This window comes from Nicotiana tabacum, chromosome 1, assembly GCF_000715075.1.
Source record: "Nicotiana tabacum cultivar K326 chromosome 1, ASM71507v2, whole genome shotgun sequence".
NCBI lineage: Eukaryota > Viridiplantae > Streptophyta > Magnoliopsida > Solanales > Solanaceae > Nicotiana > Nicotiana tabacum.
The window spans coordinates 22,691,739-22,708,162 of record NC_134080.1 but is presented as its reverse complement, the minus strand read 5'-3'; the positions used below and the strand labels follow the sequence as shown (position 1 = coordinate 22,708,162).

The window sequence follows — 16,424 nt, the reverse complement described above, 5'->3', positions numbered from 1 at the left end:
GATGCCATTGTGGTAGATGATAATGCAAGCTACGGAATTCTCAGTTCTACAATTGCAGAACAATTATCGATTGATACATCGGATAAAATTATAGAAATCAAATACATTGTGAACGAGAATTGTCCTCCAATGGAGATTAGGAATGATATGGGGGTTCGTGTGTACATGGAAACCAAAAAGAAGAATAAAAACTTAGGTTCGTATCCTTTATGTATAAGCGTAAGAGATTTCAATATGGAATTGGCAATCAACAATGAAAGCACCAGTGCAGGTATGTTTGATTCGACATTGCAGAGAGTTATGGTGTTACTATGTTATCTACAATATTACGACAATTACCTACAAAGCTCGCATAGTACTGAAAAGGATAAAGCAATGTTGTTTTCAAAATTATCTACATAGAAACTACATTTATGAATTTATTGTCTGCAGGTTCGTCTGGATCCCTAAACTTACTTGAATTTCCATCCTCACCAGCTATAGAGGAATATCAAAGTGAAATAATAACTGAATCTACGTAAACATATATTGAAGAAGGACAAGTTTATCAGGATAAGCAAACAGTAGCTGCTGCAATGAAGAATTATTCAGTGATGCACAAGTTCCAGTTTAGAGTAAAAAGATCTAGTCATAGAAGGTATGTAGTTATTTGTGGATAATATATCAGCAAAATCAGTGTATGATTGAAGATAGGTGGGTTTTATAAATTGTAGTCAGTTTGTAGTTAATTGTAGTTTTTCATAAATTTGTGTAAATATTGTATTTCTTTTGTAGCTACTGGCTTATATGTGTTGCTGAAAGCTGTAAATGGCATTTCAAGGCAACATCAATTAATGATTCGGCAATGTTCAAGATAAGAAGTTTCAGCCGACAACACACATGTTGCCTAATGGACGAAACATTCATACAACGCAAACGTATTGCAGCAGTACTTGGTAGCATGGTCGTTCCAAAGTATTGTGATCCTAAGACTGTTTACACACCAAAGGACATACAAACTAACATGTTATCCGAACATGGACTGAACGTAAGCTACATGCAAGCATGGAGAGCAAAGGAAAAAACTTTACAGTTTTTGAGAGGGAATCCGTGTGACTCCTACAACAAATTACCCAAATATTTTTATATTCTTGAGAAGAATTATCCTGGTTCTGTTGTTAAATTAAAGATGGAAGCAGATGATTGTTTCTTATACGCATTTGTTGCTCTTTGTACATCAATAAATGGTTGGCAACATTGTAGGCCGGTAGTAGTGGTTGATGGGACATTCTTAAAGTTAGCCTGCAGGGGATTATGCTGACAGCAAGCACCATGGATGCAGCAGGTAAATAATGGAATAATTTTGTACTTATTTTGTAGACAGTCTTTAAAATGCAGTTAAATTGTAGTTATTTTGTAGTTATATAAAAGAATGTATTAACTTGTCTATATTCTCAATATATATTGTAGTTGTTATTTAATCATATTTTATGTCTAAAAATGTAGGTACTATTTTGCCCTTGGCATATGCTGTGGTTGATTCTGAAAACGACGCGTCTTGGAAGTGGTTCTTTGAGCAATTCAAGGAGGCATAAGGTGAAAGACCTTCAATGTGTGTTGTTTCAGATAGGCATGAGAGTATACTGAAGGCAACATCAGTTGTCTATCCGGGCATGGCACACTACTCTTGCATGTGGCATATATGGACAAATATAAGGTCAAAATTCAAGAAGGGACATCTACAATTACATGAATTGTACTTTGCTACAGCACGGTCATACACTCTGGATGAATTTAATGAAAGGATGTTGAAGATTGAAGAGGTAGACCTGCGTGTAAAGTCTTACCTATATGATATTGGCTATCATAGATGGTCAAGAGTACATGCAACGGTGAATAGAACTTTTACTATGACGTCAAACATTGCCGAGTCGTTGAATGTTGTAACAAAAGATGCAAGAGAGCTGCTAATATTTGATCTATTTGAGTATATGAGGACTCTTCTTGAACGTTGGACAAAAGAAAAGTTATCGAAGGCAAAGGGTACTTTCACATACCTTGGTCACAAATACAATAAAGAATTGGAAGACAATAGTACATTATCTCAGAAACTAAGGGTAAGATATTTTTTTGATGCAGGAGAAAAAAAAAGTACTAGCTGCAGTGTTTCCAGATTGTAGTTAAACTGTAGTCAAATTGTCGGTAATAATAGTTTGTAGATGAGCTGTAATATATTTGTTGCTGATTTGTAGGTAAATTGTTGATAATCCATTTTAATGATTGTTATATTATTATTTCTGTTTGGTCTTCAATTGTAGGTGAGGGCTTCAACAGATCTTATACATACTGTGTTAGATGATGTGAAGCGGTACATTGTGTGTCTAGAAAACAAGAAATGTAGCTGTGGACAATTCCAACTTGATGAACTTCCATGTGCGCATGTTTTGGCAACATTAAGGCATAGGAATGAAACATACGAAAACTATTGCTCTCCGTATTACACAAGGAAGAGCCTTCTGCTTACCTATGAAATGCCAGTAAATCCTCTTCCTGATGAAGGCAAATGGGATGTGCCACAACATATTTTGGATGAGGTAGTAAAGCCACCGACGGGAGATAAAAGGCAGCCAGGGAGACCTCACAAGGAAAGATATAAAACATTTGATGAAATAAAGTCAAAGAAATACAAGGTGTCATGTGGCAATTGTGGAGGTGAAGGGCATAACAAAAGAACTTGCAAGAATGCACCGAAAAAGAAATGAATATCATGTAGTTAGAATAGTTATTCAAAATAAATGTTAGTGAGCTCAAATTATCGGATTTTCTTGTGTAATTGTTTAAGTTTTTGAAGATGATTAAGAAATATAAACATCAATTTGTGTATCTGCACAATTTATGTTTTTATGTATTCTGTCAAGCATCTAAAGTTGTCTTTTTTTTAAAGAATAGTTAAATTTAATATTTACTGTATACAAAAAAACTGATATTAATAAAGAATGCATTCAACGTAAATTGTATCCAGATTGTAGTGAATATGTAGTTTAACTATGGTAGAACTGTAGTCCTGTTATTCATATGTAGAGGAGTTGTAGTTAAAATGTAGTTTAACGTAGTTTAAATGTAGATAAATTGAATTTTTTGATAAACCTTGTTGATAAAAGATGGCTAAATTATTTATATGATTCCTGTATTTATTTTATCTTTATGCTGTGTAACAAATGACAATTATATACAGATATTACTTGGCACTTGAAGGTATTTATAAAAATAACTTGAAGATTAAAGTCAAATTGTAAGGCAAAGCTGTTGCGGTAAAAATGTAATCAAAGTACTCGAGTATAATGTAATCAACAAAAAGTGTTGTAGAAAACCAACACGACATATTTCCTACATTGTTTTCCAATTCAACTACCAAATTTCACAGACAAAACTAGGAACACAATAGTCTATTTCTTCTTTCATTGCACTCTAGTCCTCTCATTTTTTGCCGGAGCACCCTTCCTCCTTGCTAGCATGCCAGTAACCTCACTCTCACTGATTGACCCATCTTCTTGCTTCTTTGTTGCATAGTCCCACAGTAGATCTCCATAGCATCTACGGTGTTGGTCAATATCAGAAAGATCTTCCTTTGGGATTGCCAAATCTCCAAGGCTAACATACTCCGCAAAGGCAGCCACAAATACACCACAATCGCTGCATAAGATGAGAATTTTTCATTATATAACAAATGATTAAAATAAAATAATTAAACATATAGAAAGGGAGATTATTTTTTTACACTGAGCCTTCCTTTTGTTGTGGAATTTCAGCAACCATCCATTGTATGTCGAGAGGGTCCGTGACTGGTTTCTCGATGTATGCCTTTGTGGTCTTGAAGTCAATGTCTTTACGTTTACCATAGAAACCAGGGCATGACAAATACAGAGGGATAATGATTGAAAACTTGTCAACCAATGTCTCAACTGTTTTATGACGGTTTGCTCTCGCCATGGAATCATAAACATAAAGTTGTCTGTCCTTTATGTCAAAAACTAGCAACAATCAATGGAAGTTCTCTACAAGGTTCACAGGCATGAGCAAGAATATATTCTCCCAGGCAACATTAGCAAGAATTCTATACCCGAGAATATATTCTCCAACATCATCCTCGGGTTTAACAACCGAATACCTTTGTTCCGGTGGAGAACTTATGAACTTGTCATAGATTCTTTCAATCTTTGTCTTGAACAAGCAATCGGTGGTTGTGAACCTAGTATTATTGTTGGGGCCATATTTGCCTTTTTTTCGCAGATAATACATAATAACATCAATGTGCTGCCAAAATAGAATAAATATATACAATAAGCTACGGTGTAACCACACTTGTCTACAAAACAGCTACAGATTAACTACAATTTGAATTTATTAAAAACTCTAACAGATTGCTGCAAATTAGCTACACTATAACTACAGAAATATAACAGTTAATCCAAGTACCTCACAAAATGTAATTTAATTGTAGTTTGTATGAACCATAGTGAACAAGTACTATATGTACAATTGACCCATCAGACTACAAAACAACTACACATTAACTATATTTATGCATTGTCTACATTTATTCACTATACAGAGGAACAAATTAAACATATCACCTAACTTAAGGTCCCAATAATCAGCAAGTTCAACCTACAGTTAATATTAATAGGCACAATCACAAGCTCTACAATATTACTACAAGGTAACTACAGTTGTGGTACACAGAGATTCCAAGTCAATCAAAAGTACCAAAATTCCAGTTTGTACATACAATCATCATCACATATGATACATAAGGTCCATAAAAAGCAAAATTTCACAGCTGAGAACTAAATATAGTAACATATATATGTTGTCTACAATATTACTACAATTACACATTTTACACTACACAGCTGAAGACAAAACAAATATTGTGAATGATTCTGTTCTTTATACTTACTGTGTTATTGATGACTTGTCCGGGGTGAGCAAGGGCATAAAACCAGTCCTTCTTATCAATCTTTTCACAACCAAAATCCCACCAAGGTTTGATTTGGTTATCCTTCTTGGAAAAGTAATCTTTCCTCCTATAATAACAAAAAAATATCAAATACAAAAAATTGACAAAATGAATTACAACTTTAAAGTATAAAAATGGTGAACAAACAGTGTAAAATGAAGCATTCATACCTCCTAGATACTTTATCACTACGAAGGTATAACCAGTTGGTGAACCTTTCTGTCAATTCAGGATCTACATTTTCACCTATGACACTTGTGAAGGGGTGCTTGAGGTAAAAAAATTTAGGTCCAACAGATGTGCTGCCTCCAGAACTATACAAAGATGTGAAAGGTGATCGTGCATGTTTTCCCGGTTGCCTGGTTCTACCGGGATGAACAGGGGTTGATTCATCTGGTATGGGCTCGCCATACATGACCAACTATGATAAGTTTTTTGGCAGCTCAAAGTCATCCAATGTCAAACCTTTGTTGTCAATGCCTCCAGGAACAACTTCAGGAACAACCTTTTTATCAATGCCTTCAGGAACAACTTCAGTCACATTCACACCGTGAATTGGCGACTGTGGAACTTCACCTTCTGTAGATAAGTGTAGATCTATGTAGTTATGAACAGTATTATGGAGTTATAGAGAATATAGAGAATATATTACCTGCTTGTTGTGCCTCAGCTACTTCATCAATTACTGGTTCTTCCTCAATATTTCCTTGTAGATGTTCTGCTGAAACTTCAGCTTGAATGAATAATTGGAAATGAGAATTGTAGATATATGTAGGAATATGTAGTTAAGGTGTAAATTATTAAAATTTTGCATAAAAACCTTATTGTAATGAAGGAATGGTTCTGTACCTGCTTTATATGCCTCAGCTGCTTCTTGGAAGTCAGGATATAAGTCAACATGTGGTTGAAAATGTTCTGGAGAAATTGTAGCTGCAACACATAGTGAAAAACTGATTAGCATAATTAAATAATGCTGTCTTGAAATTTGTAGATATGTATGTAGGAATTTTGTAGATACCTGTATTGCTTGTACTTCCATGCAGTTGATCACCAACATTGAACTGAAATTGCTGGTTGTTCTCTCCTTGATGTTGGTAATTATTTTTGGTTGAACTACCAGCAAACTACAATTTTGGGGAATATTTGGGACCACTTTATTCATATGTCTTAATTAGTCTTAGTACAAAATTATATGTAAATTATTACCTTTGACTCGTCCAAATCAAACCTCCTGTTTATCACATTCATAACACTCTTCAAAGATTGATCTATGAACTCTCGAAGGCTTGAGAGTTCCTTAAAAACAGCCTTCCTAAAAGCATCTAACTTTCCATCAACCTAAAAATTAAATATATAATTAGTTGGTAATCTTATTCTAATTGCTACAGTTACACTACAATTCAACAAACTATAATTGTTATAGATTTATACCACAAATTAACTACAATGTATAACATACTATAATTGTTATGTAATGAAGTCAAAATGTAGCAAATTATGTCAATATATTGTAGTTATTCATAATACCTGCACAATCCCCTTTTCCAACTTCCTGAGCTTGCTACTGACAGATTCAATGTCCTCTTGACAATCTGTATATTTGGGTTCAAATGATGGAGAAGCAACAGTTGGAACATGTGATGGTTGAGCACCATGTTCATCTTCATATTGAATCTTGTCTGGCAGATTAAGAACTCCAAGCTCTTCTCCAGATTCAGTCATGTTTGTGAACTGAATGATGGAAATAATAGTTAATTCAAGTGACAAAAAAATGTAGATTCAATGTAGTTATTATGAATGTAATTGTAGCATCATACAAAAGTGGAAAAAAATACCTTGAGCCACTCAGGCTTGATCATCTTCTCTTCAATTGCAGTTAACCAAATCTGCCCCTTTGTAGTTGACCATCTTAAAATGTGAGGTATAGATTCAGAACATCTCGTAGCAAGCTCGGTGCTGACGGACGAGCAACACTCATATAGCCACACTTGTAAGGCTAATGAGCATCCCCGTATCAGATAAGAATGTACATGGGGATTAAGACGATGTCGGACAGATTCAATAACCTGCTTGAAGGATTTGATACCCCATGGGTATGACTCAAAATTACCAGACTATATTAGAAAGAACATAAACTTGTCTATGAAAGTCACATGGTCTTTATCAGAAGGACAAACAAAAAATTCCAACATATAAAGAATGCACAACTTCATCGCATCCATATCATTTTCCCACGCTTTATTAGTCACTACATTTTTAAATGCCATTTCTCAACCCTTTCTTTGTTCAGAAAATATGTATTCATTAAAGGGCTAACATAGGTGGAAGTATAACCATAGTCTGAAAACTTATTCACACAATTAAGACCAGTTATCAACCCAAATTCTCTCAAGGAAAAATTCAATTTTTTAACCTTAAATAGTACTGAAAAATATGAGTCAGTAGACTTTGTCAATTCATACTTCATCAGAAGATGAAGTGATTGGTTTTGCATAAAGATTGTGGGGAGACCTAATAAGTAACCAAAACAAGTTTTTTTGAAAACCCTTAAAGCATTTGGAGAGAGTAAAGCTTGTATCTGGCTAGGTATGCTAGGATCACACAAACTGTGGAATCTAAGCACACCATAATCAACATTTTGTTGTGCAAAGTAAGGGCCATTCTGTAGAAAATATAAAATTAATGAACATTAGTAGTTTGCATAAAAAGGAAGCAGTAATCTACATATAACTACATGACAAATACAAAATATAACTAGAAGAAGAACAGCCTACCCACACCTATAACTACAAAACAATAACAGAAGAACAATGCCCATGTAAACATTATCTACAGGATGTATCAGTTACTTCAAGTATCTCACATAAATGTAGATTAACTGTAGTTAGAATGAATTTAAATATATGAGCTATACAGGCTACAATAAAAAATATCATATCTACAATTTAACCATCAGACTACACATCAACTACAAACTAACTACATTTATACACTGTCTAAGAGTCACAGTTCCAATTAACCTACAAAATTGAGACAAAGAATCTACAAAATTAGGACAACACCACATTTTACCAAAATACACTTGAACAATCAAAGAAGAACAATGCACGTTTAAACATTATCTACAGAATGTAACAGTTACTTCAAGTAACTCACAAAATGTAGATTAATTGTATTTAGAATGAAGTTAAATGTAGCAGCAATACATGTTGCAATGAAAAATACCATCTCTACAATTTAACGATCAGACTACAAATCAACTACAAACTAACTACAGTTATAGACTGTCTAATAATTACAGTTCCATTAAACCTACAAAATTGCGACAAATAATCTACAAAATTAGGACAATACCACATTTGGCCAAAAACACTTGAACACTAAATTAACACTTGAACAACAGATTTTTACAACCAAAATCAAACTACAAAACAATAAGGAAAAATAAATAGTGTTTACCTTTATTGAAATTTTTTGGTGAACCAATTTTGGTACTTTTTTTGAGGGTTTCTTCTTTTTTGGTTTTGATGAAGAAGGAGAGACCTTGGGTTTTTTCACAGATGGAACTTTGGGGGAATCATCTACAAAATCGTCATCTACACTCAACTCTTTCCCCTTGCGTTTGAGTTGTTTCTCGACTAGTTTATCAACTCCACCAGCATCAATATCGTGCAAATGCTTGCTTCTCATTTTCGCACGAATTTGTCTAGGAGATGAAATACCAGTAGTTTGTTCACTTGCATGCGTCGATTGTGGGTTTTTGGGTTGTGATTTTGGTGTTAAGACACCCAAATCAAAGGTTGGAATATCAGCTAATATAGCTTTTCATGATTTTTTTTGGGAGTGTTGGTTTTTTTCATGATTTAGGAGTTGAAGACAAAGATGGAAGTGAATTCAAATCGTGGGGGATACAACTGAAGGTAATTAAGTGGAGAAGAAAGTGAAGGTAATTGTGGGTGAGAAGAGATTGTACGAGAATGGGGGAAAAACTGAAGGTAAATCGTGTGGGGGGTGGGAGGAGAGAGAGGCGGGTAAACGAAATAACGTGAAAATACGGTCCTAAAATCACGCCTACAATAAATGAAGGAATAATTATACCCTTAATTTGAATTATAGTATCTAAATTGTAATTTGGTATGCTTAAATGTAATTAACACAATTCTTAAACAATGAAGGTAATAAGGTTTGATATATGGTATAGATAGGTAAAAATCCTAACATAAAAGTGGGAAGGTTGCCATGGATTCAAATATAGTTGATTGTGATGACTCTAATTTCTCACTAGTTATAACTGAGTCATTCAAACCATGTGACATATGGTTAATGGATTCAGCTTATAGCTATCATATGTGTCCTAACAGGGATCGGTTCATTGATTTTTAAAAAGAAGAATGTAGAGTTATTCAAACCACAAATAACAATATGGTATTGGTTCAATCCGTTTAAGGAACCATGATGGATTGATCAGAACATTAACAGATGTTCGATACATACCGGAATTGAAGAAAAATCTTATTTCTATAGGAGCCCTAGAGTCAAAGGGGCTCAAAGTCGTTGCATAAAATGGGGTAATGAGAATATGCTCTGGTGCATTAGTGGTAATGAAGGGAATTCGGCAAAATAATAGCATGTACCACTATCACGGTAGTACAGTTATTGGGACAGCAACAATGATATCCAGTGATGACAAGGAAGCAAAAGTAACCAAGCTATGGCACATGCGCTTGGGACATGCTGGAGGAAAATCTTTGAAAATTTTATCAGATCAATGATTGTTAGAAGGAGAAAAAACTTGTAATTTGGAGTTTTGTGAGCATTGTGTCAAGGGAAAACAGACAAGGATTAAATTTGGAACAACAATCTATAATAATAAAGGTATTTTGGATTATGTTCACTTTGATATTTGGGGTACTTCCAAAACACCATCACTAGGTGGGAAACACTATTTTGTAACATTTATTGATGACTTTTTCCGGAGAGTGTGGGTGTATATGATGAAAACCAAAGATGAGGTGTTGGGAATTTTTCTCAAATGGAAGTCGATGATAGAAAGACTCAAACAGGCAGAAAGATAAAGTGTCTCCACACAGACAACGGTAGAGAATACAAAAATTATCTTTACAATAGATTTGTGAAGATAGTGGCATTTTGAGACATTTCACCGTCAGAAATACACCACAACATAATGGAGTGGCAGAACGCATGAATCGGACTTTGCTGGAGAAGGTTAGGTGTATGTTGTCCAATGCTGGCTTGGGAAAAGAATTTTAGGCCGAGGCAATAACATATGCATGCCACCTCATTAATCGTCTACCATCTGCCGCTATTGGTGGCAAGACACCATTTAAAAAATAATATGGAAAACCTGTTGAAAATTATAATTTGTTGCATTTATTTGGCTCAATTGCATACTATCATGTGAAAGAGTCAAAATTGGATCCGAGAGCAAAGGAAGCTATATTTATGGGAATTGTTTCTGGAGTCAAAGGATACCGCTTATGGTGTCCAGAGACAAGAAACATTATATTCAACAGAGATGCTACCTTTGATGAATCTACCATAACAGATAAGGTGACAGTTGAAGATGTCAAACAAATTGATGGTGCTTCAAAGCAGGTGGAGTTTGAGGGAAAATTAATATTCCCAACACAGCGAGAAAACGAGGAAACAATAGAACATTTCCCCCTGGAAGAAGAGTCAGCAGAGAGGAAGATTCAATTCAGGAACCTCAACAACAACTAGAATCAATAGCAACCAGCAAGCCAAAAAGAACAATAAAGAAACATGTTCGTCTCATAAAGGTGGTGGCTTGTGAAGCCTCAATTGTAGCTGATGGTTTTTCTACCATTTATAAAGACGCAGTCCAAATTCAGAAGAAGATAAATGAAGGATTGCCATGAATAAAGAAATGTAGTCCCTTCATCAGAATCGCACCTGGAAATTGGCCAATCTCCCGAAGGGCAAGGAAAACAATTGGGTGCAAATGGGTATTAACAAAAAAAGAAGGATTTCCTAACCAAGAAAATGTTCGCTACAAAGCAAGATTGGTGGCCAAAGGGAACGCTCAAAAGGAGGGAATTGATTATAATGAGGTATTTTCTCCAGTCATGAAACACTCCTCCGTTAGAGTTTTGTTGGCTTTGGTAGCACAGTTAAATTTGTAACTAGTTTAGTTAGATGTAAAAACTGCATTTTTACATGGAGATTTGGAAGAGGAAATCTATATGACTCAGCTAGAAGGATTCAAAGTTGCTGCAAAGGAAAATATGGTATGCAAACTTAAAAAATCATTGTACGGATTGAAATAATCTTCTAGATAATGGTACAAATGATTTGACAAGTTTATGTTTCGTTAGAAGTACAAAAGAAACAAATACGATAATTGTGTATATTTTCGCAAGCTTGAAGACAGATCCTTCATATATCTTCTCCTATACGTTGATGATATTTTGATAGCTTCCAAATGTCAAGAGTAAATTGAGAAGTTGAAGATTCAACTAAGAAAGGAGTTTGAGATGAAGGATTTGGGTGAGGCGAAGAAAATTCTTGGTATAGAGATAAAAGAAGATAGACATTCAAAGAAACTCTATCTATCTTAGAAAGAATACTTGAAGAGAGTAATAGATCGATTTATCATGAATGAGAACACGAAGTCAGTTAGCACTCCTCTTGCTCCTCACTTTATAGCCCATTTAGCCAAGCTGCAAAAATCAGCTTATTTTGAGAAGTGCTTTTTTTCAAAAGTGTTTTTCTTAAAAGTACTTTTGGTAAGAAGCAGTTTGTGTTTGACTAATTAGTTTGAAAAGTACTTCTGAGCAGCAATTAGTGTTTGGCCAAGTTTTAAAATCTCAAAAGTGCTTCTCTAAAAGTGTTTTTGGAAAGAAGCTACTTTTTTCTGCTTTTCCAAAACTGCTTCTGCTTCTTCTCAAAATTATTTTTTTTCCTTCCAAAAGCTTGGCCAAACACCTCAAATTGAGGCCAAAAATATTTTTGGCCCCAAAAAAAGCACTTTTGGCCAAAAATAAGCTTGGCCAAACAGGCTATTAAGCTTAGTGATGCTAAGTCGCTGAAGAATGAAATTGAACGAGAGTATATATCAAGTGCCATATGTGAATGTCGTTGGTAACTTGATGTATGCAATGGTTTGCACAAGACCTGATATTTCACATGCTATCGGAGTTGTAAGCAGGTATATGCATGATCCAGGAAAGGAGCATTGGCAAGCTGTGAAATGGATTCTATGGTATATTCGTAATACTGTAGATGTTCGATTGATTTTTGAGTAGGAAGATAGTCAGTATCTGGTTGTATATTGTGATTCCAATTATGCTGGTGATTTGGACAAGCGTAGATCAACTACTGGTTATATTTTTACTTTTGTAAATGCACCAGTTAGTTGGAAGTCTACTTTGCAGTCAACGATTACTTTGTCTGAGGCAGAGTACATGGCAATTACAGAGGCTGTAAAGGAGACAATTTAGTTTCAAAGGTTGCTTAAAGAGCTTGGTATTGGTCAAGAAAGCATCATACTATTTTGTGATTGTCAAGGTGCTATCCAATTAGTAAAGAACCAACTTTATCATGCACGTACGAAGCACATTGATGTTCGATATCACTTCATACGAGATATTATAGAAGAAGGTGGGGTCGCGGTGCAGGAAATTCGGACTACAGACAACCTTGTCGATATGCTAACAAAATTAGTGACTGCGATCAAGTTTCAACATTGTTTGAACTTGATCAACATTGTTGAACTTTGAAAATTAAAGCTGAAGACACAATCAAAATTCACCAGTAAGAGAAAATTGAAAAGTGGAATCTTGCCAAGGTGGAGATTTGTTGAATTTGACAAGATTGATGTGAACTAATATGATATTTGAAGCCTCCTTTTAGGAAAAAATTAGTAGATGCATTTTTCATGAATTTACATTGCATGTTCATATTTAATGTTATGTGATGCATAACATTATTAAGGTCATTTCCCTTCAATAAATAGCAAGGGTTTTGTTCATTTATAAACACCTATCACTTGACTTTTTATCTACCAAGGCATTTGAGTCTTCTTTCTCTTATACTATTTCACTTGTATTTTTGGAGTGAAATAAAGTTTGAGTTGATTGTGTCCGAGAACTAGGCAAAAATTAATTTTTGTCGAACCTCGTTAATTCCTGGTGTTCTTTTTTATTATTGTCTCATTTACTATTTATTAGCTACCTTTAGATATAGTAGTTGTGATTTAATCACTCTCTATATAATCTGCTTCCGCAACAACCAGTTCCATTTGATTTTGATGTGATACTAACATTTATTCAGGCCGCAATAAGGCAAAAAGGAAAAATAAAAATAAAAAAATGTATAAGAGCTTAGTCAAAAAGATTGACGAAGTTATACATAATTAAGGTAGAATTTTGGTTCTACAATTTAAATGGTACTTTTAGCAACTTGTTAAGTGTAAGGTCCCAAGTTTAATGTTCAAATCCTATAATGGTTACTTTCAAAAACACGAATCCCATTTTCCTTTTGTTGACTAGTCAGTGAATATTAAAAGGAAAAAAAATGATATTACTAATATCTTTAATATGAAAGTCAGTAACACTTTTGAATATCTTAGTTTTTCAATCCTTGATAAAAAACCTAAGACTACCGATTTTCAATATATTATAGACAATATGCACACTAGAATCGCTAATTGGAAGACAAATTGTTTGAATTGCTGGTAGAACTATATTGGCTACAAGTACTTTAAATAGTATACCAAATCATGCAATGCAATATGCCCTCTTGCCAACAAAAATCCACAACCTTATTGATAAAATCCCTTTGTCTCCACCGAAGATAGGAAAATATTCCACCTGCTAAACTGGGATACTACCACTAAGAGCAAAGCCAATGGTGGTCTAGGCGTAAGGAAAGCTAAGTCTTAAAACCTGGCTCTTCTAACAAGTCTTACTTAGAGAATGTTGAATTATCCTAATTTTCTATGGTCTAGATAATTAATTAATAGTTATTCCAATAAGTCCCTAAAAATCAATACCACTTTTATATGGAATAGTATTAATAAAGGATGGTTCTATTGCAGCAAAGAAATCCTTTGGGGTATTCAGAACAAGTCAAATTTAAACATGTGAAATTTTTGTTGGATTCCAAACACTCCAGCATTCCGGAACCTTGTCTATGGCCCTTTAAACATCTCCGATCACAATCTAACAATCAAAGACCTCATGCTTAATAATAACTGGGACTTCTCTAAGTTGTCTTTCACTCTTCCAGATAATATTATTGAGCTCATCAATACAATTCCTCTATCCATGAAACCTACTAATTGCGACACTCCCTTGTGGTTTTTAAATTATACTGGAATGTTTACTGCCAACTCTTGGTATGAGTTAATTGATAATAATAACAATTGTGACAAAAACTTCACTTGGATCTGGAAGTTACTTTGCCCAAATAAAATGAAACTCCTTATATGGCAATGTTATCATGATAAACTTCCTTGTCGAGCTTATTTTAATTACATTGGCATTAACATTGATGTACTCTGCCCTATGTACAAAAAAGAGGAAGAAACTATCACTCACATCTTTTAGAAGTGCACTATTGCTCAAGATTTCTGGAGGAGTCTCGAAGTTTCCAACCTATCGCACTTGGGCAACTGCCACTGGCTCATTGCCTAAAAAATATGTCAATTACCCCCTCGTATACGCTTATTAACAGGGAAAACATTTTTCCTTTTGCAATTTGGAGCATGTGGATCAATAGAAATAATAATAACCAGAATAATATGGTATGTTTTCTTACTCCCTCTAGCGTTATCAGGCATGTTATTGAATATAAATTTCTCACAGAAAGTGAATCTAACTTGTCAAAAATAAGAACTCTGAATGTTAAGTGGTATAAACCATCTCCTTCGTACAAACTGAACATTGATGGTGCTTATAAACGAAATTTATTGTATTGTGGTCTTGGTGGTGTTCTTAGAAATTATAATGGCGACTGGATAGTTGATTTTTCTAAATGTGCTTATGCATGTTCGGTAACTCAAGCTGAATTACTGGCTCTTATGGAAGGACTCTAGCTAGTAGTGAATTTAAATCTCACACCTCTTGAGATTGAGATAGATACCACGGAGGTAAGGAGAATTCTTGAACATGATTATCCCACTCTTGACACATTAATTCGCGATTGCATGTCTTTAATGCTCCAGTTGCATAAGGTGGTAATCAAGCATAACTTCCGAAAAGGCAATAAAGTAGCTCACTTTTTGGCAAAAAAAGCTTCTAGTTAGTCCGACATCGACAAAATAACTTACTTTACAATTCCCCGTCCGTTAGTAGAATCAATAGTTCGTTCTGATAGAGAAAAAACACATACCGTGAGAACAATTTCGGATAGTATATGCACCAAGTTGGCTTAACTTGGTAATCAAAATGCCTTAGAAGGCATTTCTATAGTTTTGTAATATCTCTGACATCTTTAAGCATTAATATAAGTATTTCTTATTCTGTCAAAAAAAAAAGGCTAGTCAGTAAATATTTATTAAATGGATCTTTTGCTTTGATGATTAATGGGATTAATTGATTTTGTCACCTATTATAAAAAAATTAGTTTTATGTCAAATCTTGAAAAATATCTTTACTTTTAATCGCATGAGACAAGAAATAAAACATAAGAGATAATCATATTCTTCCATTCAAATTGTAAAGAAAATTATATTAAATCATTTCCTCCTTTTAATATCCCGGACAATTAAAAGTTCAAATTGAAGGGACGAAATGGTAATTTCAATCAACTTTCAGAAAGGATGGAATATCCGACCTCATGATTGGATCAAAATTGTCAAGACTAATTGCAACATTTTAATGATAGAGATTTACTGTTAAAATGTCGATTGCAAATGTATTAAGTACTTCATTTGTCTTTATGTAGCACATTTTTTTAGTATATCATAAAACAATGACAACTTTCTCCCGTTGTGACCGTTTAAAATTAGAATCCTAATTTTACTTTTATAAACATGACTTGTTTGTACCAGGCCAATCAAATTTTATTCTTTTACTAGGAAAGGGTTCCTAGAAAATGAGAAGACACGTAAAACTCAGGAAAAAAAAAATGGCCAGATTTACAAGTGATCATTCAAAAATAGCCACAGTTTCAAAAGTAATCGAAATTTAGTTACTTTTCATGTAAAGATAAATCTGAACAAAAACACTGTTCAAAATCCGGAAAATACTCCAGCATAATATACTGGAACTCCAGTATAATATACTGGAACTCCAGTATAATATACTGAAACTCCAGTATGTTATACTGGAGTTTCAACATAAGTATATTGGAACTCCAGTATATTATACTGGAATTCAAGTATAATATACTGGAGTTCCAGTATAATATATCGGTCCAGTATAATATGTTGGACGTTCAT

General features: G+C 34.1%; 1 protein-coding gene across 1 annotated transcript; it reads left to right on the top strand.

The window, feature by feature from the left end:
• Positions 1-1,589: 1,589 nt before the first annotated feature.
• On the top strand, positions 1,590-2,741 carry LOC142162152 (uncharacterized). Its single transcript, XM_075218472.1, has 2 exons — positions 1,590-2,096; positions 2,298-2,741. The coding sequence occupies exons 1-2, from the start codon at positions 1,590-1,592 to the stop codon at positions 2,739-2,741; spliced, it is 951 nt and encodes a 316-aa protein (XP_075074573.1).
• Positions 2,742-16,424: the final 13,683 nt, after the last annotated feature.

Coding starts and splice junctions, on each gene's coding strand:
- LOC142162152 (XM_075218472.1), top strand. CDS start 1,590: ATGTGTGTTGTTTCAGATAGGCATGAGAGTATACTGAAGGCAACATCA. Junction 2,097..2,297: donor CATTATCTCAGAAACTAAGG/GTAAGATATTTT, acceptor CTTCAATTGTAG/GTGAGGGCTTCAACAGATCT.